Here is a 25,418-nt window from a genome sequence, read left to right on the forward strand (position 1 = left end):
CTCTGCTTCTGCTGCTCTCTCTCACTCTAGACGTACATACCCTGCAGAAGCAGGTGCTGCGGCAGTCGCAGCAACACAGCAGCTTCCGAGCTGAAGCAGAACATCAGCTGCCCGGCAGCAGCAACATAGCTGCAGCAGCAGCAACATAGCTGCAGAAGCAGCAACATAGATGCAGCAGCAGCAACACAGCTGCAGCAGAAGCAGCAGCAGCCACAAACAGCAACTAGTAGAGCGAAGAGTGTGGCCTTGATGAGCGATTTAAGCGTTGCCTTTGCTGCAGATAGTATCTGCCATTTTAGTAAACCTTGCTGCTGCCATCAGCACAGGGAGCAGCAGCAAGGAAAGCAGCAACAGAGGCAACAGAAGCAACAGAAGCAACAGAAGCAGCAGCAGCAGCAGCAGACACCAGAATTCAACCGTCTGCGTGCGCGGAGCTGCAGCACGTGCAAAAGCAGCAGCAGCAGCAGCAGCACTCGTGTCAGTAACGCCCACTGCAATAGCCTGCGCCTGTACTCTTCCCACGTACCAAGGGCCCCCCATCATGTTGTGGGCCCCACTCATGCTGGGGTTGGGGACCCCTCCATTGCTGGGGGCACACCTGATTCACTGGGTACCCCAGAGGGGGCCCCTGGGGCCCCTAACGGTGCGTTGAAGGTCTGCTTCTACAGACGAAGCATCTCTTGCCGACCTAGCAGCAGCACCTCCTGCAGCAGCGACACGCCACGGGTGGACGACAGGCAGCAACTGCAGCAGCAACTGCAGCAGCAACTGCAGCAGCAAGTGCAGCAGCAAATACAAAGCTGGTCTGCTCAATGTGCGACAGAAGCAAACCCTCTGCAGCAGCATGTCGAACTGTATAGGCAGCAGCAACAACAACTGCAGCAGCAACTGCAGCAGCAACTGCAGCAGCAGCAGCGGCAAAAAGCAGAGAAATTGCGACAGGCGTTGAGGAAACACCAATTCGCTACTGACCGAGCTGTGAGGGTTTAGGGTTTAGGGTTTAGGGTTTGCATGCAATTCCCTTGTTGGTGCTGCTTCTCCTCTTTTGCTGCTTATCTGATTTGGTAAGGGCGGTGCCACAGAACCCCGTTTAGGGTTTAGGGTTTAGGGTTTGGTGCTTGCAGGTGGTAGAGTTGGAGGAAGCAGAAGCTGCTACTGCAGCAGCAATAAATGCAACAGCAGCAAAGATAAAGGAAGCAGCAGCAGCAGCAGCAGCAAACACTCAGCTGTCTCTGCAGCTGCAGCGAAGTATAGATGAAGCCACCCACACCATTCTTGTAAACCCTAAACCCTAGACCCTAGACCCTAAACTCTAAAACCCTAAACAGGAAACGGGAGGGCTAGCTAGCCGCATGCAGTCCCCACCAGCCTTTTGATGAGCTCTGCAGTGGTTAGGGGTTTAGGGTTTGGGGTTTAGGGTTTAGGGTTTAGGGTTTGGATTGTACAGGAACAAGAAGATGATCTCAAGGCCGCCATTCAACAACTCACAGATGCCGAGTGAGCACACACTGCCGATCTACTCAGTGTTTAGGGTTTAGGGTTTAGTGTTTAGGGTTTAGAGGTAAGATGTTTGTGCTGTTGCTGCTGCAGCAAAAGACAACTTCTATCTTCTTGTACAGGTAAGAGCAGCACAAGGGCAATCCTTCTGCGGACTCCCCCCATAGTTTAGAGTTTAGGGTTTAGGGTTTATGGGGAAGGGTTTAGGGTTTGCGTGCTGCTACAGAGGATTCAGTGGCGGGAGAACAGGAAGAGGCAGTAATCGACGAGTTCATTGACGAGGAAACAGTAAACCCTAAACCCTAAACCCTAAACCCCAGGTTAAGACCTGTCTCGTTGGAGATGTAGAGGTTTAAATAATTCTCTGTTTTAGGGTTTAGGGTTTAGGGGTTTGGGTGTTGGTGATTCAGCTGGCTGTTGGCGCAGAGCTGCTTCGAGTGTCTGAAGACCTTAAAGTGAGGACTAACCACCAAACCCTAAACCCTAAACCCTAAACCCTAAAGCCTAGGCGCTAGCTCTTCGTCTTAGACTCTTAGTTACCATTCAATGCTGGAGACTTACGTTTTAGGGTTTAGGGTTTCTGGATGTCCTGCTGCAACAGAAGACGAAGGAGGCTGAGGAAGAAGCAGCTGAGAGAGTTGAGCTGCTGCAGCAGCAACTGCTGCTGCTGCAACGGGAAAGACACAAAGAAACGCTCTATAAACGCATGCAGCAGCTGCAGCAAAAGTACGAGCAAATAGGACAAAGGTAACCTCTGCTGCTGCTGCTTGTGCTGCTGCTGATGTGCTGCTGCTGCTCCCCCTCTCCTGACGCGATGTGCAGGTGTTGCATCTGCTTCCTGCCGCTAAATCTTGCAATCTTGCTGCAGTTGCTGCTGCTGCTGCTGCTGTTGCTGCTTGCAGGCAGCTAGAGTTGCAGCAACTGCAGCACTGGTGGGAGGCATACGGAGAGCGGCAGCTGCTGCATGAGCAGCGGCAGGCAGAGTTGTTGCAGCAGGTGCTGCTCTAAACCCTAAACCCTAAACCCTAGGAGGCACCAGTGCTAGGCTGATATGCTGTGCTGCAGGAAGTGCTGCTCTAAACCCTAAACCCTAGCAGCGGATACTGCACTTTACACTAAACCCTAAACCCTAAGGAGAAGGTGACAAATTAGGGTTTAGGGTTTAGCCTCCTGTCTCGTGTGTGCAGCAAAGAACGTCACGTAGACGCCCGTCTAAAGTAGCCGCTGCTGTTGCTGCTGCTGCTGCTAATGGTGCTGCATCCGGTGCTGCTGCTGCACCTACAGGAACGCTGCTGCGGTGTCTGTCCCCGTACATACAACAACAGCAGCAGCAAACAAAGGAGGAGGAGCAGCAACAGCAGCAGCAAAGGCAGCGGCCACTCTCTGCTGAGGCATCGGGGGGCAGCAGAACCGCCAAACCAGCAGCAGCAGCAGTAGCAGCAGCAACAGCAGCAGCACTAGCAGAGAAAAGTGCGTAGACAGTGCATTTTCTTACTGTAGCACTGCAGCAGCAGCATGTGCAGCAGCAGCAACTGCAGTAGCAGCAAATAGTAGGTGTATTATTGGGGTGTACGTGCAGCCTGCTGTCTCGCCGCTTGCACACAAGACAGGCAAGATCTACAACAGCAGCAATGTCTACAGCAGCAGCAAGATATACAGCAGCAGCAGTAATATGTACGGGAGCACTAAGCTCTGCAGCAGCAGCACCAAGCCCTATAGCAGCAGCAGCACCAAGCCCTACAACAACAGCAGCAGCAACATAGCTATGTACACAAGAACCCCCACCAAGGTGTGCAGCAACAGCAGTAACTACCACGGCACCTGCAGCAACAGCAGCAATAACAGCAACAGCAGCAGCAGCAACAGCAACAGCAGCAGGAGGGATACTAGGCCATAAGCACCCGTGTGCATGCGTCGCAGTGCCCCCAGCACGACGGGTCCTTTGCTGCTATTGCTGCATTAGCTGTTGCTCCTGTTGCAGCAGCAGCAGCAGGAGCTATTGCTGCAGCCGCTGCTATTGTAGCTCTCCTAGCAGCAACTGCAATTGCAGCCGCGGCAGCAGCAGCAGCCACTGCTGCTGCCGCTGCTGCTGCTGCTGCTCGCCTGAGCAGGGCGGCAGGCAGGGTGCGTTTGTATAAAAGTAGGGATTTAATGTGCAGCAAAGAATAAAATAAATAAAATGAATAAAATAATAAAATAGAAACAAAACAGCAAAAAGATTAGTCACTTAGAGAGTGCTGAAAGCACGTCTGCTGCTGCTGCTGCTGCTGTTGTTGCTGCTGCAGCAATTTGCTGCTGCTGCTGCAGTAGCAGCAGCAACAGCGGGGTAGGGGTTATTATAGACCAATAAAAACGCTTTCTTTTATATATTTGTTTTTATTTTATAAAAATAAAATAAAATTAAATAAATAAGAAAGATAGAAAAAAAAGAAAATAAAAAAACGACGAGGGGGCCCTTACGAGGCGCGCTGACAGCAGCAGCAGCAGCAGCAGCAGCTGCTGCTGCTGCTGCTGTGGGGGGCTGCAGACGACTCCTTGGGGGCCCCTCCAGCTACAAAACCCTTATGATTTTTTGGCTATTAAATTGCAGCAGCAGCAGCAAGTAGCTGCTGTGGAGGCGCCAGCGACAAGAGAGCAGCAGCAGCGGCGCAGCTGCAGCAGCAGCAGCAGCAGCAGCAGCAGCAAGTAGCTTGCTGCTGTGTGCCCCCTCCGGGAACGCCTTATCCTCAAGGTCCCCCAAAAGACACGCACCGCCATTCTTCTTGCTGCCTCCAACAGCAACAGCAGCAGCAGCGACACAGCTGCGGCGGCAGCAGCAACTGCAGCAGCAGCAGCAGCCACAGCGGCCTCTTGCTGCTGCTGCTTTCACATACATTAACCAAGGGGGCCCCCCTCCTTTTCCTTAACGCAGCTGTGAGGGGATTAGCTGCCCCTCAGCAGCACACTTGGGGGCCCCTCAGGAGACACAGCTGTTGCTGCAGCAGCAGCAGCAGCAACTGCAGCAGCTGCAGTAGTTGCTGCAGTAGTCGTAGCTACAGTAGTACCTTCACCAGCAGGTGCTGCAGTAGCTGCAGCAGCAGCAGCTGCAGCAGCTGCAGCAAGTCGTCAACAGTCCATATAAACACACTCCCGCTGCTGTGTGCATAAGCACACCTTTCTGTCCTTTGCTGCAGCAGGAGCTGCTGCTGCAATAGCAGCCGCAGCAGCAGCAGCAGCAGCAGCAGCAAAATCTCTGACAACGACCCATGCAAACGCTCTGTGCGGCCTTCCAAGGCGCCAGCGGCAGCTGCTGCAGCAGCAGGTGCTGCAGCAGCAGCAACAGCGAGTGCTTTGGCAGCAGCAGCAGGAGAAGCATCAGCGTTGACTGCCGCAGCAGCAACGGCAGCGCGCCATGCAGCAGGAGCAGGTGCTGCAGCAGCAGCAGCTTCAGCAGCATGAAGAGCAGCGTGCTGCTGCTGCTGCACCAGCTGTAGTCTTCGCGGGGCCCCCGCAGCAGGGCTGTGTCCAGCAGCAGCAGCAGCAACCGCAGCAGCAACAGCAGCAGCCGCAGCAGCACAACCCGCTGGAATCATCAGCGCAGCAGCACCAACTGCTGCACCAGCAGCAGCACAAGCAGCAGCAGCAGCACATGCAACAGCAGCAGCAGCACATGCAGCAGCAGCAGCATCACATGCAGCAGCCGCAGCAGCATCACATGCAGCAGCCGCAGCCGCAGCAGCATCACATGCAGCAGCCGCAGCAGCACATGCAGCAGCAGCAACAGCAGCAGCAGCAGCAGCACATGCAGCAGCAGCAAACCTTAGGGGGTGCTGTATATATCCAGGAGGCTTCTCCTTGGGGTGCTGCTGCAGCATTGGGGCTGCCGCCGCTGCCTAATCAGCAGCAGCCGCAGCAGCAGCAGCAGCAGCAGCACATGGGATATGCTACTGCTAATGCTGCAGCGCCGCAGCAGCAACGTACCAATAGTGACTCCAATGCTACAGCAGCAGCAGCAGCAGCAGCACAGCCACCACCAACTGCGGGCTTTGCTTCTGCTTCTTACGCTCCTGCAGCAGCAGCAGCAGGAGGAATATCTGTCAACCCGCAGCAGCAGCAGCAGCAGCAGCAAATGCTCGCAGGTCGCCACATGCAGACATACGGAGCATTGTCAGGGCACGCTGCTGCTGCTGCTGATCCAGCAGCAGCAGCAGCAGCAGCAGGGGGAGCAGCTGGATCCCTTCGTTACTCAGGGCCTTATGCATGCAACCCCACGCCTGCTGCTTATTATGGGAGACCTGCAGCAGGCAGCAGCCCTTATCCTGCTGCTGCAGCAGCAGCAGCTGCTGCTGCTGCTGCAGGGTTTGCTGCCTTTGGAGGCCCGCAGCAGCAGCAGAACCAGCAGCCGCACCTCATGACTGCAGCTCCACTGCAGCAGCAGCAGCAACAGCAGCAGCAGCAGCAGCTTGCTCCAGGAGTTCCTGCAGGTGCTGTGTGGGGTGCAGGGTCTCCAGCAGCAGCAGCAGCAGCAGCAGGATCGCCTGCTGCTGCAGCACAGGCAACAACAGCTTCTGGTTTGGCGGGGTCCCCATACCCTGAACAGCAGATGCAGCAGCAGCAACTGCAGCAGCAGCAGATGCAACAGCATCAGATGCAGCAGCAGCACCAAATGCAGCAGCAGCATCAGATGCAGCAACAGCACCAGATGCAGCAGCAGCAGATGCAACAGCAGCAAGCTATGCTGCACTGGCAGCAGCAGCAGCAGCGGCGCAACAGTCATTCTACTGGATGGGGGATGCAGCAGCAGCAGCTGCCTGCTGCTGCTCCTGCTGCTGTAGCTCCACCTCAGCAGCAGCAGCAACAGCAGCAACCTTACGTGCAGCAGGCAGTATGTGCGGAGCCACAGCAACAGTTGCAGCAACAGCAGCAACTGCAGCAGCAGCTACATCAGCCTCTGCAGCAGCAACCCCACCATTCGCAAGAGCTTGTATACCCTCAAGTACCGCATGCAGCAGCAGCAGCACCAACAGCAGCAGCTGCTGCTGCAGCAGCAACAGCAGCAGGTCCTGCAACACGTTCTCATCCGCTGCATCAGCAGCCCCTTGTCGCCCCTTGTTCTGTTCAGCGTAGCAGCAGCAGCAGCATAAGCAGCAGCAGCAGCAGCAGCACGGTAAGCAGCAGCAGTAGCAGCAGCACAACAAGGAGGAAGCCATTTGTATTAGAAGTACCGCAGCAGCAAGGACCCTTGCTGCAGCGCTCCTTCCTCTCCCTGCTGCAGCAGGAAGCAGCATGGATGGCTCGTGATTACTACTATGAGAGGAAATGGAAGCAGCAGCTGCTGCTGCGCTTAGGCAGCACAGCAGCAGCAGCAAAAAGATTCAAATGGCTGCAGCAGAAACAGGAAGAGAGAAGAATTATTGCTGCACCTTGGGCTGCTGCTGTTGAGACACTCTATATTGCAATCTGTCGGCAGGTACGCATTCTGCTGCTGCTGTTGCTGTTGCTGCTGTTGTTGCTGCTGCTGCTGCTGCTGCTGTTGTTGTTGTTGTTGTTGCTGCTGTTGTTGTTGCTGCTGTTTCTCTGTGGTGGTGGTTGTTGTTGTTTCTTTTGCAGTTGTTTTGTTGTTGCTGCTGCTACACCTTATGCTACTACTGCTGCTGCTGCTGTTGCTGCTGCTGCTGCTGTATTCAGGTGTATAGGGACCTTGTGCCTGCTGAGTTGACGCCTTTAGCAGCAGATGTCCCTCCTATAGGAAATTGCCCTGGTATTGAGGTGTACAGACAGCTGGTAGAGCAGCGGCAGCAGAAGCAGCAGCAGCAGGAGCAGCAGCAGGATATGGAGGAGGACGAGCTGTTGCCTCCTTTTTTGCAGCAGCAATTGCCACTGCAGCAGCAGCTGCTATTGCAGCAGCTGCAGCAGCAACCTGACGGTGCAGCACAACGCCTCGTCATGATAGAGAAGATTAAGAGACAGTGTCTCTACCACTTGGCAAGCAGCAGCAGCAGTAGCAGCAGCAGCAGCAGCTTGGGTCTCCCTTGGAGGCCTCAGGCTCCTGCTGCTTGGGCTGTACAGTCACCTCTTGCTGCAGCAGCAGAAGCAGTCGTGATGCAGCTTGAGAGCAATAGAGCTGCTGCTACACAGGTACGCTGCTGCTGTTGCTGCTGCTGCAACAAATGCTGCTGCTGTTACTGATTTAGCTGTGTGTGTTGCTCTTGTTGTTGTTGCTGCTGCTGTTCCTGAGGCTATAATGTGCTGTTTGTGTTGTTGCTGCTGCTGTGTTGCAGCCACTGTCTCCTCGTTGCTGCCAGCTGTCTCCGCAGCTGCATGCATATCTTTTGTGTCTCCTTACCACCCGCAAGGTGGAGTGTGAAGCAGCAGCAGCAGCAGCAGCAGGACGCGGTGGAGCAGCAGCAGCAACAGCAGCAGCAAAGCAGCAGCAGCTAAAGGGGGCAGTCATCGTCAAAGAGGAGCAATCGCTTCAATGTATGGCATCCTTTTGTTGCTGCTGCTGCTGCTGCTGCTGCTGCTGATGCTCTTTGTGCTGCTGCTGTGTTACTGCTACGTAGCTGACCAGTGTTGCTGCTGCTGTTGCAGCAGCAGCAGCAGCAATATTCGTGCAAACTTAGCGGTGGGAACATGTTTTACTTCTGTGTGTGTATCTGTGGGGTTTCTGCAGCAGCAGCAGCAGCAGCAAAGTACAGCAGCAGCAGCAGCAGCTACAGCGACGAGGAGGAAGCAGCATGTCGTCGTACATTAGATGATTGGTTATATTATCAGCAGGAGCAGCTGCTGCAGCAGCAGCATCCTCTAGTATTGAACATGTTTGCTGCTGCTCCCGCTGCTTTTGTTGCTGCTGCTGGTCTGCTGCACAACCTGCAGCCGCTGCAGCAGCTGCAGCAGCATCCACCACGCAAGAGGCAGCAGCAGCAGCAGCTGTTGCTGCTACCTCCGCAGGCGGAAGACGAGCAACAGCAGCAGCAACAGCAGCAGCAACAGCAGCAACCCCAGCAACACCCACAGCAGCATCAGCAACAGCACCAACAGCTGCAGCAGCACCCACACCATCAGCAGCACCATCAGCAACAGCAGCAACAATCAACAGAAGCTGCAGCAGCAGCAGCAGAAGAAAAGAGACAGCAGCAGCTACGTTCCTTAGCTGTCTCTTGTATGCTAGATAATGTGCAGCAGCAGCAAGGGGTGTACGTACACCCCATTGAGTTAAGACCACCACAGCTGCCTGTTGACCTTATTACGCTACCTGCATTCAGTAAGCGGTTGCTGTTGCTGCTGCTGCTGTTGCTGTTGCTGTTGCTGTTGCTACTGCTGGTGATGGCGGTTGTGGTGGTAGTTGTGGTGCTGTTGCTGCTGCTACTGTTGCAGCTGCACATGCTGCTGCTGCTGCTGCTGCTGTCTGTGTGTGCAGCAACAGGTGGCTGCTGGCGGCGCTGCGTCCGGCTGCTGCTGCAGCAGTTCAGCAGCATGAAGAAGTCCGATGGTGCTGCTGCTCAGGGAGAGGCAGCAGCAGCAGTAGCAGCAGCAGCGGCAGCAGCTGCAGCGGGACCCATGATAGGTGCACCACCAGCAGCAAGCCCAGCAACCCAGCCGCCGCAGCACGGAGCTGCAGCAGCAGGCTGGGGAGCAGCAGCAGCAGATCGTGGTGCAGCAGCAGCAGCATATGGAGATACATTAAGGAGACAAGGGGCAGGCAAGATGTCTGTGTATGATGCGGTGAGTTGTTATTGCTGCTGCTGGTGTTGTTGCTGCTGCTGTTGGGGGTATTATTGGTGCAGCAGCAGCAGCAATTGAATTGTCTGTTTGCTGCTGCTGCTGCTGCTGCTGTGTCTGTGCAGCGTGGGCGTCGGGCTGGAGGAGTGCCAGTGGAAGCAGCAGCAGCGGATGCGGACAGAGCAGCAGCAGCTGCTGCTGCTGCAGCTGCAGCTGCAGCTGCACACGACAACGAGACACTGCTGCAGCGGCGTAGCCAACAGCAGCAACAGCAGCAATGGGATCTGCATGAGTCAGCTTTGCTGCTGCATCTTGCAGGTCGTTTTGCTGGCAGCAGCTGCAGCAGCAGCTACAGCAGCAGCATGGGGTATACAAACATGCCCCGCGCATGGTTTTCTTCCGTTCCTGCTACTGCAGCAGCAGGACCAGGTGTAGCTAAGCCAATGCCTGGCATGAGCAGCAGCAGCAGCAGCAGCAGCAGCAGCAGCAGCAACGATATAAATTGGAGTCTTGTTGCTAGTGCCCTCTCCTCTGCTGGTTCCTGTGGTGCTATTGTCTCCCGATTAAGATTAGCAGAAGAATGCAAGAGACAATACATCGTGCTGCTGCAGCATTTGCAGCAACTGCAGCAGACACCGAAGGAGATGCGGCACCCTATGCTGCTGCTGCTGCTGCTGCAGCGACGATCCTTTACGGATGCAGATGTTGTTGTTAGGGTAAGAAAGGATTTTTTTCTTTTTTTATTTATTCATATATTTATTTGTTTATTCTATTTGTTTTATTTATTTATTTATTTATTTGTTTTATTTGCTTGGTTGTGCCTTCGTATGCTTTTTCCTCCTTTTTTTTTTTTTACGGTTTAGGGTTAATGAATTAGGGTTTAGGGTTTAGGGTTTAGGGTTTATGTTTGTTGTTTGTTTTTTGTTATGCAGTGTATGCCAGCTAGCTGCTCCTTTGGTGGTTTTGCTGCTGCTGATTTGGATAAAACTTCTTATCAGCTGCTGCTGCCTTTTAGACCCCGTCAGTTCCTGCTGCTGCAGCAGCGGAAGCAGCAGCTGCTGCAGCAGAGGAAGCAGCAAAAGCAGCTCATGCTGCTTGATAAGAAAGCACTACCAGGGCCTGGGGAAACAAAACAAGAGGAAGAATCTACTACTACCAGCACAACGAGCAGCAGCAACAGCAGCAGCAGCAATAGCAGTAGTAGTAGCAGCAGCAGCAGCACGAGTCCGTCGCTGCAGCTGCCTTCTGCTGCTGTCGTTGTAGAGGAAGAAGCAGCAGCAAGTCGCATCTTTTCTCTTCCTAGCGACTTAGAGTCCGAGCTGCGTCTCTTTAAGAAGCTGCATCAGCAGCAGCAGCAAGAGCAGCAGCAGCAAGAGCAGCAGCAGCAGCAGCAGGATGAAGACGATAGTCAAGTATTGGTTCCTCGCATAAAATCTTTTTCATTGGATTGGGATAGCGCTCCTACCCGCGTGCAGGAGCAGCAGCAGCAGCAGCAGCAGCAGGTGCGGCAACGGCAGCAGCAGCGGCTGTGGTTTTCTGATGCTGGTACAGCAGCAGGTGCAGCAGGTGCAGCAGGTGCAGCAGCAGCAGCAACAGATGACGCCAACGAAGAGGCGCTGCAGCAAATTGTTTCTTCCCTCTGCCCTCTTAAGGGTTTACATTTGCGGTTGAGGGCTAAAGAGAAAAGATTAAGCATCACCGACAGCAGCAGCAGCAGCAGCAGCAGTAGCAGCAGCAGCAGCAGCAGCTGCATTCCAGCAGCAAAGAGGCGGAAGCATTCGCTTTACAAGGCCATTCATGGTAAGCAGCAGCAGCAGCATTAGCAGCAGCAGCAGCAGCAGCATCTTATATATAGAACCCAGACGTTCGTAGCTAAACCCTAAACCCTAAACCCTTGGTGTTTTGCTGCAGATATGGGGGCCCGCAGCTTTGCTGCTTGGGGTGTCTCTGCTTGGGCCTTCCTTCACTCCTCTCCTCCGCCGCCTTCTGCAGAACCTCCAGTAGACCCCCAGCAGGTTAGGGTTAGGGTTTAGGGTTTATTAGGGTTTAGGGTTTAGGGTTTAGGGTGCGGAGATGCGTGGCTAGGGTTGGGGCTTGGGCGTCTTTAGGGTTTAGCGTTTAGGGTTCAGGGTTTGGTATGCAGCAGCCGCATGTGTTTCTCATGCGCTGCATTTGCTGCTTGTGCTGCTGTTGCTGCTGCTGCTGCTGCAGTGTGCTGGCCTGCGTGCTGCAGCAGCAGTTATTTGCCGCTGCAGCAACAGCATGCGGCGAAGGCTAGCGGTGCAGCAGCAGCAGGAAGCCCTTCATATCCGTAGCCTCTTACCAGCAGGTAGGGTTTAGGGTTTATTAGTGTTTAGGGTTTAGGGTTTGGTGGGTTTCCTTTCGTGGCGTTTACGTAGATTGTTGGGCTAGGAGAAAGGGTTTAGGGTTTAGGGTTTAGGGTTTACGGTCAAGGGTTTGTGTTGCAGGCGCGGACCCTAAGGTGATAACTCCTCCTCATCCTTCTCACCACAACTTAGCAAAGCAGGCTCGCCGTCATTTTGTGAGCATAAACCCTAAACCCTAATAAACCCTAAACACTAATGAACCCCAAACCCTAAACCCTGCTAAGGTTCTAAACCCTGGAGTCTAAACCCTCCTCATAAACCCCACAACACGAATTCTGCCTAAACTACAAGAACGTATTACCCGTAAACCCTAGACGGCGTAGGACAGTTGAGGGTTTAGGGAGGCTAGGGTTTATGGTCTAGGGTTTAGGGTTTAGGGTTTGTATTTTCAGGCACTGTCTGAAAGAGGCGACAAGGCAGCAGATGCTGCAGCAGCAGAACCAGCGAAGACAACGCCTGCAACACCACCAGCAGCAGCAGCAACAACAACAACAACAGCAGGAGCAGCAGGAGCTGCAACTCCGCCAGCAGCAGCAGCAGCAACATCTCCTGCTGCTGCTGGGGCTGCTCCTGCTGCTGCACCTGCAACGCCAAGCGAAGCATCGGCTGGATCGGCCCCAGCAGCAGCAGCAGCAACCCCACCGTCGGGCCCTGCAGCAGCAACAGCAGCAGGAGCCACAACAACGCCTGCTGCTGCTGCTGCAGCAGCAGCAGCAGCAACACTGCTGCCTTGGCTGCAGCTAGCTACCCACGCGCTGCAGCGCGGGCGGCAGCAGCAGCTGCTGCTGGGGACTCAGCAATTCAGCAGCAGCGGTGTTATGCCTCCAAATCCTCGGAAGCCTCAGCTACCCGTAAGCGCTAAACCCTAAAGCCTAAACCCTAGAAGCGCAGCAGAAGGAAACCGAAACCCTATAGGGTAACAGACACCCCTGGCGATGTGTTGCGCCCATTGAGTTTCGAGGGTTTAGGGTTTAGGGTTTGGGGTTTTTGTGCGCGCAGGAGCAGTACGTCTTGGCTCTGCAGGGCAGGAGCGGGGAGGAGGCTGCTGGCGATGGGAAGAATGCAGCAGCGGCAGCTGCTGCTGCTGCTGCAGCGGCAGCCTCTGCAGCAAGCACGGCAGCGCCGCAAGCAGCTGCCGCACCAGGAGCAGCAGCAGCAGCACCCGCTGCAGCGGGACTGCCACAGGACTCCTCGCCCTCTGACGCGATGAGGGAGCAGCAGCAGCAAATGCTGCAGCAGCAGCCAATGCAACAGCAGCCGCAGCAACCGCAGCAGCAGATGTTGCAGCAGCAGCCAATGCTTCAGCAGCAGCAGATGCTGCAGCAGCAGCAGATGCTGCAACAGCAACAACGTCCTACTGCTGGTATGTGTCTTGTAACTGTTGACAAAGCAGGAAGGCTAGATATTGAGGGTTTAGGGCTTAGGGTTTAGGGTTTAGGGTATAGTGTTTAGGGTTTAGGGTTTGGGGTTGGTTGGGTGTGTGCAGAATTTGTGGCGGGAGGCACCATGGAGGGCGACTCTGCAGCAGCAGCAGCAGCGGCAACAGGAGCACCTCTTTTACCTCAGCAGCCGCAGCAGCTCTTGCCTGAGCACATGCAGCAGCAGCAGCAGCAGCAGCAGCAGCAGATGGCGAGGGTGGTGCAACCAGTGCAACAACAGCAGCAGCAGCAGCAACACATGCTTGCAAGCGGTCCGTTGCAGCAGCAGACGCACCTGCTTCCCGGCCCCCATCAACAGCAGCAGCCGCTCCTTCAGCAGCAGCAGCAGCAACTGCGCCAGCAGCAGCAGCAGCACTGGATTGCAGCACAACAGCACGCGGTTCCTATGTTGATGCAGCAGCAGCAGCAGCACATGCTGCTGCAGCAGCACCACCAGCCTTTAGCTTATGGCGGCAAAGGGCATGCACCTCAGCAGCAGCAGCTTGAGGGCGCGTATGACCTGCAGCAGCTGCAGCAACAGCAGCTGCAACAGCAACAGCTGCAGCAGCATCAGTTGCAGCAGCAACAGCTGCAGCAGCTGCAACACCAGCAACTGCAGCAACAGCAGCAGATGTTTTCGCGCCCCCCTTATGTGCAGCCCCAGCAGCAGCAGCAGTCAAGCGAGGATGCTGCAGATGCAGCAGCGCAGCAGCAGCAGCAGCAGCAGCAGTTTCAGCGGCCTATGTACTTGCAGGCCCCACCGCAACAGCAGCAGCAGCTGTCCCCTTACCCTGCTGCAGCAGCACACCTGACACAAGCAACAGCAGCAGATGGCAATCTGCAGCAGCAGCAGCAGGCCCTTGGTGCAACACCTATGCAAGCCTTTACGCCGCAGCAGCAGCTGCAGCAGCAGCAGCACCAGGTGTATCTGCAGCAGCAAGCAGCATTTCAGGCAGCTGATGGAACACAGAGGCACTTCTCCCCTCAGCAGCAGCAGCAGCTGCAGCAGCAGCAATTGCAGCACCAGCAGCTGCAGCAGCAGCAACTGCAGCATCAGCAGCTACAGCACCAACAACAGCTGCAACACCAGCAGCTGCAGCACCAGCAGCTACAGCAGCAACACCTGCAGCAGCAGCAGCTACATGCGCAGCAGCTGCATCCGCAGCAGCTTCACCCTCAGCAGCAGCAGCAGCTAATATGCCATGATCAGAATGCGTTTGCTGCTCAGCAGCAGCAGCAGCAGCGATTTGTTGCAGCAGCACCGCAGCACGCTCAGCCTCGGTTTGCAGCTGCTGCTGTGCCACAGCAGCAGCAGCAACAGCAGCAACGGCTGCAGCAGCAGCAGCAGATGCAGCCAACTGCCTTCGGGCCACCGCAGCAGCAGCAGCAACCGGGCTACTATGCAGTTGGTATGCCACAGCAGCAGCAGCTAAATGGCACAGCAGCAGAACTGCAGCACTTGCAGCAGCAACAGCTGCAACAGCAACAACTGCAGCAACAGCAGATGCACCAGCAGCACATGCAGCAGCAACAACTGCAGCAGCATCTGCAGCATCAGCAGCTGCAGCAACAGCAGTTTAGACAGCAGCAGCTTCAACAGCAGCAGCATCTGCAGCATCAGCAGCTGCAACAGCTGCAGCAGCAACAACTGCAGCAGCAACCACAGCACCTGCAGCAGCAGCACCAGTTGCAGCAGCAGCAACTGCAGCAGCAACCGCAGCATCTGCAGCAGCAAACGCTGCCTGCAGCAAGCCAGAGGCAGCTGTCTACTGGCAGCAAGAGCAGCAAAAGTACGTCTCGTTCTAAGAGACCGCAGCAGCAGCAATCAAAGGGTGGTGCTGCAGCTGTTGCTGCTGCTGCTGCTGCAGAGCAGCAAACTGGTGTAGTAGGTGCTGCTGTAGGGCCGGGCGCGATGCATGCGCCTCAGGGGGCTGTAGGAAATATCCCTGCTGCTGCTGCGGCACAGCAGCAGCAGCAGCACCTGCAGCATCAGCAGCGGTTGCAGTTGCAGCAGCAACACTTGCAGCAGCAGCACCAGCTGCAGCACCACCGGCAGCTGCAACAACTGCAGCAGCAGCAACTGCAGCAGCAGCAGCTCCAACAGCAGCAGCTGCAGCAGCAACAGCTCCAACAGCAACAGCTCCAACAGCAACAGCTGCAGCAGCAGCAACTGCAGCAGCAGCAGCTGCAGCAGCAGGCAGACTACGGGGTCCACGCGTTTGCTGCCCATCCAGTAGGTTACGTGGACCCGCAGCAGCAGCAGCAGCAACAGCAGCAGTCACAGCGTTCTGCTGCTGCTCGCCCTGCTGGAGCTTAACTATAGAGCACCCTATCCTGCTAGCTAGCTGTTAGCTAGCTAGCTAGCTAGCTAGCTGTAAGGTAGTTAGCTAGCGGTTAGGTAACTAGCTAGCTAGCTAGCTAGCTGGGTAGCCTGCATGCTGCTAGTTGCTGCGTCGTCTAGCTAGGTAGCTGTTGCTGAAGGAGCAACAGAAGCAGCAACAGCAGCAGCAGCAGCAGCAGCAGCACACTGCCTAGGAGGCAGGGCTGCTGCTGCAGCAGCAGGAATTTCTTGGGTTGCTCACATTTCTTTTTGGCGTCTTCCTGTCTCCACCCTCTAAACCCTAAACCCTAGACTTTGCTCTAAACCCTAAACACTACATTTAGACCAAACCCTACACCTTCCCTCTACCCTAAACCCTAAACCCTAGATTTAGATACATAGACACAGGATTCATATCTATAAACCCTAGACCCTAGATTTAGACCTCTAAACCCTAGACTTGCTCAACCCTAAACCCTAGACTTGCTCAACCCTAAACCCTAGACGTAGCCCTAAACCTTAAACCCCAGACTCCGCCCTAAACCCTAAACCCTACACAGGCCTTGAGGGACCCATGAATCTATTGCTGCCGAAGAGAAGCGATTTGCTGGCGGTAACAGCAGCAACAGCAGCAACAGCAGCAACAACAGCAGCAACAGCAGCAGCAACAACAGCAACAGCAGCAGCTGCCGCAGCAGCAGCAGCAGTTTAAGTATGTGTGCTATGAGTCTTCTTCAAAGAAGTCTAGAGGGGTGGATGCAGAGGAAAGAGAAAGTTGGGGTGTATAGGCAGATCCATGGGGTGTATAGGCAGCTCCTTGGGGTGTATAGGCAGCTCCTTTAGTTGCATAGGCAGCTCCATGGGGTGTATAGGCAGCTGCTGATGAAGAAGAGGGGCCTGAAGGCCCCTGCAGCAGCTGCCGCAGATTGCTGCTGCAGTTGCTGCTGTTGCTGCTGATGTAGCTGCTGACTGTATGGAACCTTTCTATGTCTTGATGCATGCGTCGTCTTTCCCTTGCTGCTGTCTCCTCTAGCTGCTCCTGCAGCCGCTGCAACCGTTGCTGCTGCTGCTGCAGCAGCAGCGGACGTTGCCGTTGAAAGTCGTCGCCGCTTTCCTGTGCTGCAGCAGCAGCAGCACCAGCAGCAACAGGACCTTCATATGGGTAGCGCTGCTTATTGTACCGTCGCTTCTGCTGCTGTCCGAAGGCTCTCCTCCAGCTGTGTTGCTGCTGGGGTGAATTATACGGTTGCTGCTGCTGCTGCAACAGCTGCTGCTGCTGCTGCTGCTGCTGCCTGTATTCGCGATGAGGCGGCGTGCTGGGTATAGGTGATGTAGGAGGTCTCGCAGCAGCAGCAGCACGATTATCACCATCAGCAGCAGCAGCAGCTTCTGCTTCTGCTGCAACAGCTGCAGGAGGTTGTACACGGTGTGTACGGTACTGCCTTAGCTGCTGCACTCGCTGCCTCTCCTGCTGCTGCTGCAGCAGCAAATTAAATGGCTCCTTTAATTCTGTAGGATAAGAGACACCATAAGAATTTAATGCAAGAGGAGAGGGAGGAGGGACATATACACGAGGTAATACTTGATGGGGCTGGCCGCTGCTGCTGCTGCTGCTGCTGCTGCTGCGGCTGCCGTGAGGCTGAGACTGCAATATTTGCATGTGCGCAGACGCAGGAAGAGGAACAGGAGGAGGAGAGCAGCAGCAGCAGCAAGGGGGAGGAGGAGGCAGCACAGCAACAGAAGCGCTGCGGCCTGCAGCAACAGCAACAAACACATAACAGCAAACAGCTGCTCATCACCTGCCAGCAGCAGCAACAGCAGCAACAGCAGCAGCAAAAGCAGCAGCACAGATCAGAAAGCAGAGCATATTGAAAAGGGGCCAGCAACAACGGGAGGAAAGGCAGCAGCAACAACAGCAGCAACAACAGCAACAGCAGCAGCAACAGCAGCAGCAACAGCAACAGCAGCAGCAGCAAACGAACATGGACGCCTCCTTAAGCCAAGTTTGTCTTTTACTCGCTCTAAGAATCCTCGCCGGGGTTCAATCACTGCAGCAGCAGCAGCAGCAGCAACAGCAACAGCAGCAGCAACAACAAAAGCATACATTCGCAGCAACGAAGCAGCAGCAGCAGCAGGAACAGCAACAGCAGTAGGAGTAGCACCAAACACATCTACAGCAGTAACGGCAATCGATACAGCAGCAGAAAAGGCAACAGCAGATGCAGCAGCAGCAGCAGTAGCAGCAGTAGCAGCAGCAGGGGAGCAGATCCCTACCGACAGCTTCTCCTGGTAGAGGGGAATGGCAGCAGCTAACAGCAGTTGCTGCTGCTGCAAGAGCAGCATCAGCAGCATGCTTTGCGTGGGCGCATTCAGTTGCTTGTGCTGCTACTGTTGCTGCTGCTGCTGCTTCTGCTGCTGCTGCTGCTACTGCTGCTTCTCTGCGCCGGCAGACATCTGGCGGGTCGCTGCGCTCTAAGATAAGTTCTGTTGCTGGTGCCCTAAAGTGTACACAAGGCCGACAAGGAACAGCAGCAACAGCAGCAGCAGGTGGTGGTGGTGGTGGTGCTGCTGCTATGGGGGAATGGCCGCACGGGGGGGGAGAAGGAGACATACGTCGCTGGCAGTGTTGCTGCTGCTGCTGCTGCAGCAGGTGAGCAGGAGGAGAATGATGCCTACAGTGACTGCAAGGAGGAGCAGCAGCTGCAACAGGAGAATGAGCAGCAGCAGGAGAATGTGCAGCAGCAACAGGAGAATGATGAGCAGCAACAGGAGAATGAGGATGAGGAGCAGCGGGGCTTGCCCTTGATCTTGCTGCTGCTGCTGCTGCTGCTTCTGTTGAGTATGGTGGAGACACAAACCTCCTGCTGCTTGAAGGGCTCCTGGGGTGCCTTTTACGTGGGCGTCGATGCTGCTGCTGCTGCTGCTGCTGCTGCAAGTGTCTGCTGCCGGGTCTTGCTGCAGCACGAGGCTGAGGCAGCGGATCGGTGATTGGTAAGGGAGGAGCAGCAGAGCAATAAAGTCTTAAGTCTGTATCTGGGCCCACAGGTCCATCCTGCTGCACCTGCTGCTGCTGCTGCTGCCGCAGGGGAGGACGAGTGCCGAAATGCCGCTGCTGCTGATGTTGTTGTTGTCGCTGCTGCTGCTGCTGAGGGAGGCCATTGTTGAGCCTTGCATGCGCTGTCTGCTGCAGCTCCTTTAAGCCACTGGATAGCTGCTCAAGGGAATTGACGAGTTGCTGCAGCAGCTTGTTGTCCCCTGATAAGATACTGTCGCCTCCTGCTGCAGCAGCAGCAGCTGCTGCTGCTGTTGCTGCTGTTGCTGCTGTTGAAGCTGAATCCCCTAAGGAAGGTAACACAGCTGAGGGGGACGACCCGCCGCCGTAGCATGCATGCCTCTGCTGCTGCTGGGGCTTGTGCTGCTGCCGCCGCTTGCGGTGTACTGGTGAAGACCGAGCTGCATAGGAACAAGGGGGATGCTGATGCCTGGTTGCTGCTGCTGCTGCTGCTGATTCGTCAGAGTCACTGGAGGAAGCAGAACTGCTGGTTAGGCTATCAGGCTCTTGGGGTTCACAGGGGTGTGGCGCAATACATGGAGCTGCTGCCGTTCTTGCTGCTGCCGCTGCTGCTCCTGGAGGTGACAGTAGCACGTGATGCTGCTGCTGCACTACCAGTGGGGGAGAGCAGCAGGTTTTGCTGCTGCTGCTGCTATGGAGTAAACGTCTGATGCCTCTTTCTCTTCTTGGGGGGTAGAAGGACCTCACCACATGCACAGGCCCTGCTGCTGCTGCTGCTGCTGCTGATGCTGCTGCTTCAGAGGCGTGGGGGCAGAGGGGAGGAGAACAGGGCAGCATTGCAGGGAACGCTACCCTTATGCTCTATACCAGTCTAAAACCTAAACCCTAGATCTTAAACCCTAAACCCTAAACCCTCAGCGTAAACGCTGCTCTCTTCCAGCATAGAGAGCATCTAAAACCATCCAAACAGCTAAAAGAGCAGAAGTTCAGCTACTTGACGAAGGGCTAGGGTTTACGGTTTAGTGTTTAGGGTTTAGGGTTACTGCGCTGCCGACCGCTCGCGGGATCTGAAAAACCCTAGATTAGGGTTTGTCCCTTCCGCGTCTAATTGAAACAACTTGCAAAAAAATTATGCAAATAAAAAAAAATTCATAAAAACCCTAAACCCTAAACCCTTTTATTTCTCGCGGGCACGAGCGGCCTGCTTGAAGCCCAGCCCCCTTCCCACCGCGATCACTCAAACCCCAAACCCTAAACCCTTAAACATAAACCCCAGAAACCCTAAACCCCTTAATCTAAATTGCAACGATAGGTCACTAGTTAAACACTAACCCTAAACCCTAAACCCTAAACAGTAGAAACTCTACCTATGCATAGGGTCACCTCCGGACTGGTGATCCACTGCTGCGGCTGATGCTCCCTGAAACCCTAAACCCTAAACCCTCCAAATCCCTATCCGTGTGCACCTTCGTACTCAAAATTCAGCTATATCCCTGATCCTAAATCTTAAGAAACGCTAAACCCTAAACACTAAACCCTAAACCCTAGCAGCTACAGAGGAAACACGAGGTGAACATCGAAGGTTAAAGCCCAGAGAAAGATCTGGACATCCTACAGAGCACAAGGGAAATAAATAGCTGCAGCACCAGCAGCAGCAGATGCTGCTGCTGTTGCTGTTGCTGCTCTTGCTGCTAGGACATACTGTCGTATGCGCTGCTATTGGTGTTGCTGCGTTGCAGCAGCAGCAGCAGAATTAGCATATGTTGCTGCTGCTGCAGATCCTAGCAGCAGCAGGCTGTTTGATACATACACACACCCTTCCTCCTTCTTCCTCTGCGGTGAATTAGGGTTTATTAGGGTTTACTAGGGTTTAGGGTTTAGGGTTTAGGGAGTTTCCAATTAAGGGATACAACAATAGTAGTGACGTTATCCTCTGATCCTCTTCTTATTGCCTCACATGTTAATTCTTTTGCCATCTTATCCAATACCTCACGAGAATAATACCTATATACACAAACCCTAAACCCTAAACCCTAAACCCTAAACCCTAGACGCTAAACCCTAAACCCTAGACGGTAGACTCTATGCAGGAAACCCGCAGCTTCGATCCACAGAAATGAACCCGAAACTTCCTTCCCATAGATACTACACTCCAAACCCTACTAAACCCTAAACCCTAAACCCTAAACCCTAAACCCTAAACCCTTACCATTTACACATTTTAGCTGGATCTTCTTCTTTATTTTGTTGATCGCTATCTTCTGACGAAGAAGAATCTGAACTTGAATACCATCCATCTCTTCTTGTCTTCTTTCTGTTGTTCTTGTTGCTGCTGCTGTTGCTGCTATTGTTGCTGCTGTTATTATTCTTGCTGCTGCTGCTGCTGCTGCTGCTGCTGCTGCTGCTGCTGCTGCTGCTGCTGCTGTTTAATGCAAGAATTCTCTCATGCAAGAAAGCAGCAACTTGTTCGTTACTAAAAACATCCCATAGACCATCACTAGCAGCAACTAATAAGGCGTCCTTATAAGGCACCAACTCCCTAATAAATAAATAAATAAATAAATAAATAAATAAATAAATAAATAAATAAATAAATAAATAAATAAATAAACTGATAAATAAATAAATAGGTAAATTAAACAAATAGAGAAAGAAATTAGAGACAAAATAAATAAACAAACAAACACAGATAAGCAAATAAACAAACAAATAGACAAAATAAACAAAAATAAAACAAATAAATAAAATAAATAAATAAATAAAATAAATAAATAAATAAAATAGATACACAAATATATAAATAAAATAAATAAATATATAAGTATAATAAATAAATACAATAAAAAATAACATGATGCAAACAAGCACCCAATCAACTAACCCTAAACCCTAACCCTAAACTAAATAGACAATAAAATAAATAAATAAATAAAATAAAATAAAAATAAAATAAATAAATAAATAAATAAATAAATAAATAAATAAATAAATAAATAAATTACCTATGTGTTATTTCTGCATCAGCAGGTACAATTTGTTTGCAGACATTTTTTAATGCAAAATCTCCCAAACATCGAGACATCGCCAAAAATAATCCCGTGTCACCTATACTCACTCTGAGCATAAACCCTAAACCCTAAACCCTAAACCCTAAACCCTAAACCCTAAACCCTAGAAAATAAAGAATAGAAAACAATAAATCATAAAGAATAGGTCATAGGACAACAACATGTTTTCTCTCCTATGGTCAATTTACAATGACAAACCCAAACCCTAAACCCTAAACCCTAAACCCTAAACCCTAACAAAAATAAACCCTAAAACCTAAACCCCAGATGGATGATATTTTTTAGGGAAAGGGAAGGTGAAATAATTGTCAGCAACAGCCAAAACCCTCTAAAAGATATCTAGGGTTTAGGGTTTAGGGTTTATATATATTACCTGTGGCAACCTAATAGCATAACAAACCCTCCGCATCTTTCTATTCTTTCTCTCTCTGATGGCCGCATTGGTTTGTGGTCATCTGTTAGCTGCACTACAGTCCCGTTGCTGCTGTTGCTGCTGTTGCTGCTGTTGCTGCTGTTGCTGCTGCTGCTGCTGCTGTTCGGGCTAAGGACTAGGACGGCACGGCTGTCACCAACATGTGCTGCAAACAATTCAGCAGTGCCGTGTTCTGCTGCTTGGGCTGCTGCAGCAGCAGCAGCTGCTGCTGCTGCTGCCTCTTGTGGATCCTGCTGCTGCTGCTGCTTCTGCTGTTGCTGATTCTGCTGTTTCTGATTGGATTTAAGCTGCCTCCTATATTCACTGTAGGTCATATTTGCTGCAGCGCTCGCACTATTGCTGCTGCTGCTGCTGCTGCTGTTCGAGTTCTGCTGCTGCTGCTCCTTATGCTTCTTTTTCTTCTTAGGGGGTGACCACCGCAGCAGCAGCAGCAGCGCCGTGCTGCCATCTGGTGCATGCGGATGTTTATGATGATAATCATCATCTATCTGCAGGAATGTATCTGTTAATGCCCTCTCTACCTGTTTTGTTGCTGTTGCTGCTGCTGCTGCTGCTGATGGGGTTGTTGCTACTTCTGCATCTCGTATAGAACATCCAGGAGAACTCTCCGAGTCACTACTGCTGCTGCTGCTGCTGCTGCTGCTGCGGCCTCGACGGTGACGATCCCTGTGTCTACGACGGGAACGCTTACTGCTGCCGCTGCTGCTGTTGTTGCTGCTGCTGCTGCAGTGTACAGCCATCTGCTGTGCTAATACGCGAGGGAAATTCGCCCTACAGAACTCCGACAGATTGCTGCCGTTGTGCCCATCAAACACTGCAGCAACAGCAGCAACAGCAGTAGCAGCAAACAGAAGCCGTTAGAACAGCAGCAATAGCAGCAGCAGCAATAGCAGCAGCATCAATAGCAGCAGCAGCAATAGCAGCAGCAGCAGCGACTTCAGCTTAAGCAGCACAAACAGCAGCAGCAGCAACAAAAAAAAAACCAACAACCAACAGCAATATCAATATTAGAACAACCACGAGCAGCAGCACCACCACTAGCAGCAGCACCACCACTACCACTACCACCACTACCAGCAGCAGCAGCAGCAGCAGCAGCAGCAGCAGCAGCAGCAGCAGGAGCAAATTACCTCCAAAAAGTGCCGAATTATGCGTGAAATGGAGAAGACGGAAATTCGTGTCTTCCATTTGTTGCCTCTTCCCGATGCTACTGAAGCTGCCGCAGGTCAATATAAATGGGGCAGGAATTGGTGCTGCTGCTGCTGCTGCTGCTGCTGCTGCTGCTGTTGCTGCTGCTGCTGCTGCTGCTGTTGATGATGCTGATGAGGAGGAAGAAGAGGAAGAGGAAGAGGAAGAGGAGGAAGAGGATGAGGAAGAAGGCGAGGAAACAGATGATATAGATGGATCCGTAAAACCCATAAAAGCTCTGCACACACACATACACATACGCATGCACTTGCTGCTGCTGCTGCTGCTGCTGCTGCTGCTGCTGCTGCTGATGCTGTTGATGCTGCTGCTGTTGATGCTGCTGCTATTGCTGATGCTGGTGCTGCTGATGTTGCTACTGCTGCTGCTGGTAACTATCGTGGCTTCAATAGGTATGCAGACGTGCCACGTTGCTAAGATCCTAAACCCTAAACCCTAAACCCTAAACCCTGACTTGGAGGGAGAGGCGCTACTAAGAGAGAGAAGTGCTGCCTGAATTGCTTCCTCTTGCTTCCTTGCTGCTGCTGCTGTTTCCTCCTGTTTAAATCTTGCTGCTGTCATGTCCGCCATCTTCAGCAACCCCACCTTGCTGCTGCTGCTGCTGCTGTTGCTGCTGCTGCTGCTGTTGCTGCTGCTGCTATTGCTGCTGCTGCTGCTGCTGGTGCCGTTGCTCTTGCTCGAGGGGACGGGAGAAGCGCTGCCTACATAGTTGCTGCTGCCGCTGCTGCTGCTGCTGCTAGGATCCAAGGCGCGGGATTTATGCCTGCTGTTGCTGCTGCCGCTGTTTTGGCTACCTTCTTCTCTATGGCGCCGGCGTCGATGATGCTGTTCCTGTTCCTCCTCCTGCTGCTGCTGCTGCTGCTGCTGCTTCTGCTGCTGTGAGGGGGAGCTGTCTTGCTCTTCTTCTTCTAAGGAGAAGCTCAGAAGGCCCCTTCGTGCTACTCGAGCAGCCATTGCTGCTGCTGCAAATTGTCAGCAATAAACCCTAACTATCCTGCTGCTGTTGCTGCTGTTGCTGCTGCTGCTGCTGTTGCTGCCGACAAGTCTATGTTTGGCCGGCCAGAAGCAGCTGGAGAGAAAGAAGCAGCGGCAGCAGCAGCAGCAGATCCTGCTGCTGCTGCTGCTGAGCCTTGTGTTAATGCAGCGGCAGGTGCTGAGGCAGCATGCACACAAGTTGCGGCGAGCTGCTGCTGCTATTGCTGCTGCTGCCGCAGTTGCCGTTGCTGCTCTCGCGACCGGCAGCCGCCACACACACCGGGCTCCCCCTAGATAGGGTTTAGGGTTTAGGGTTTAGGGTTTGTGGAGGCGTGCTGCTGAGAGTGACTACAGAAGGGCATACAAATGAGGATTTCTTTGCAGAACAGCAGCAGCTGTAGTTGCTGCTGCTGCTGCTGCTGCTGCAGCTGCAGCAGCAGCAGCTGCTGCCGCTCCTGAGAGCGGTGTAGGTCACCGTACAATACAACAAGCTGTTATACATAGCAGCTGCTGCTCGTTTTGTTGCTGCTGCTTATTTGCTGCTGTTGCTGCAGCAAGTCATGGTACTGAAGAACACGACTGCTGGTATCCTGCTGCTCCTGCTGCTGCTGCTGTTGCTGCTGCTGCGGCTGCGGCTGCTGCGGCTGCTGCTGCAGCTGCAGCAGCAGCGCTTAGTTATTGTATACCAAAATCCCCACGTATATTATATTATTTAGGTGTCTTTTTATGCTGCTATTTATTTGCTGCTGCGGTGTACGTGCTGCTAGTCGTTTGCTGCTGAGCAGCAAACCCTAGCGACGCATGCAGCAGCAGCAACAACAACAGCAGCAATAGCTGCAGCAACACCGAGGGAAACGAATGCGACACCAGCACCAGCAGCAGCAGGAAGGTCACCAGGTGCAGCAGGAAGTACGTACACCTTGTCTCATTCCTTAACAGCAGCAGCTGCTGCTGCGCTCCCTGCTGCAACATAGATTCTTTGCTTCAGAATGCTGACGATAGCAGCAGCAGCAGCAGCAGCAGCAGCAGCAGCAGCAACGGAGGCAGCAGCAGCAGCAGAGCAGCAGCAGCTGCAGCAGCCCCAAGTATCTCCAAGCAGCATACACATAATGGTCGAGCAGAGCTAATCAACCAGCTATCCACAATTGAGCAGCAACAGCAGCAGCAACAGTAACAGCAACAGTAACAGCAATAGCAGCAGCAGCAGCAGCAGCAGCAGCCAACACATGCCTGGAGCAAATGGCGGCACGGAGACTTCCCCCCAATATACCGGTGAGCTCACGAAGACACGAGTTGCAGCAGCAGCAGCAACTCGTAGCTGCAGCAGCAGTAGCAACTCGTAGCAGCAGCAGCAGCAGCAACAGCAGCAGCAGCTGGTGCTGCTGCAGTGGCTGCTGCAG

The 25,418-nt window shown here is 53.5% G+C and overlaps 3 protein-coding genes across 3 annotated transcripts; 2 read left to right on the forward strand and 1 right to left on the reverse strand.

Annotated features, from left to right (window-relative positions):
- Positions 1 to 249: 249 nt before the first annotated feature.
- Positions 250 to 3,394, forward strand: EMWEY_00010480 (hypothetical protein, conserved; the record flags this gene model as incomplete). Its single annotated transcript, XM_013478841.1, has 9 exons — positions 250 to 978; positions 1,125 to 1,277; positions 1,448 to 1,497; positions 1,591 to 1,619; positions 1,724 to 1,785; positions 1,908 to 1,952; positions 2,099 to 2,244; positions 2,400 to 2,493; positions 3,077 to 3,394. 9 exons carry the CDS (start codon positions 250 to 252, stop codon positions 3,392 to 3,394), a joined length of 1,626 nt encoding a protein of 541 aa, XP_013334295.1.
- A 1,494-nt stretch (positions 3,395 to 4,888) lies between these two features.
- Positions 4,889 to 15,320, forward strand: EMWEY_00010490 (hypothetical protein, conserved; the record flags this gene model as incomplete). The annotated part of the gene is made up of 11 exons (XM_013478842.1): positions 4,889 to 6,946; positions 7,165 to 7,614; positions 7,758 to 7,956; positions 8,150 to 8,740; positions 8,897 to 9,201; positions 9,324 to 9,914; positions 10,131 to 10,998; positions 11,667 to 11,740; positions 11,978 to 12,436; positions 12,585 to 12,948; positions 13,072 to 15,320. 11 exons carry the CDS (start codon positions 4,889 to 4,891, stop codon positions 15,318 to 15,320), a joined length of 8,208 nt encoding a protein of 2,735 aa, XP_013334296.1.
- A 724-nt stretch (positions 15,321 to 16,044) lies between these two features.
- On the reverse strand, positions 16,045 to 23,997 carry EMWEY_00010500 (protein phosphatase 2C, putative; the record flags this gene model as incomplete). The annotated part of the gene is made up of 10 exons (XM_013478843.1): positions 16,045 to 17,075; positions 17,598 to 17,821; positions 18,182 to 19,197; positions 19,728 to 19,756; positions 20,294 to 20,340; positions 20,546 to 20,809; positions 21,339 to 21,452; positions 21,778 to 22,651; positions 22,968 to 23,263; positions 23,498 to 23,997. 10 exons carry the CDS (start codon positions 23,995 to 23,997, stop codon positions 16,045 to 16,047), a joined length of 4,395 nt encoding a protein of 1,464 aa, XP_013334297.1.
- Positions 23,998 to 25,418: the final 1,421 nt, after the last annotated feature.

This window comes from Eimeria maxima, genomic scaffold (assembly GCF_000499605.1).
Source record: "Eimeria maxima Weybridge genomic scaffold, Emw_scaff71, whole genome shotgun sequence".
NCBI lineage: Eukaryota > Apicomplexa > Conoidasida > Eucoccidiorida > Eimeriidae > Eimeria > Eimeria maxima.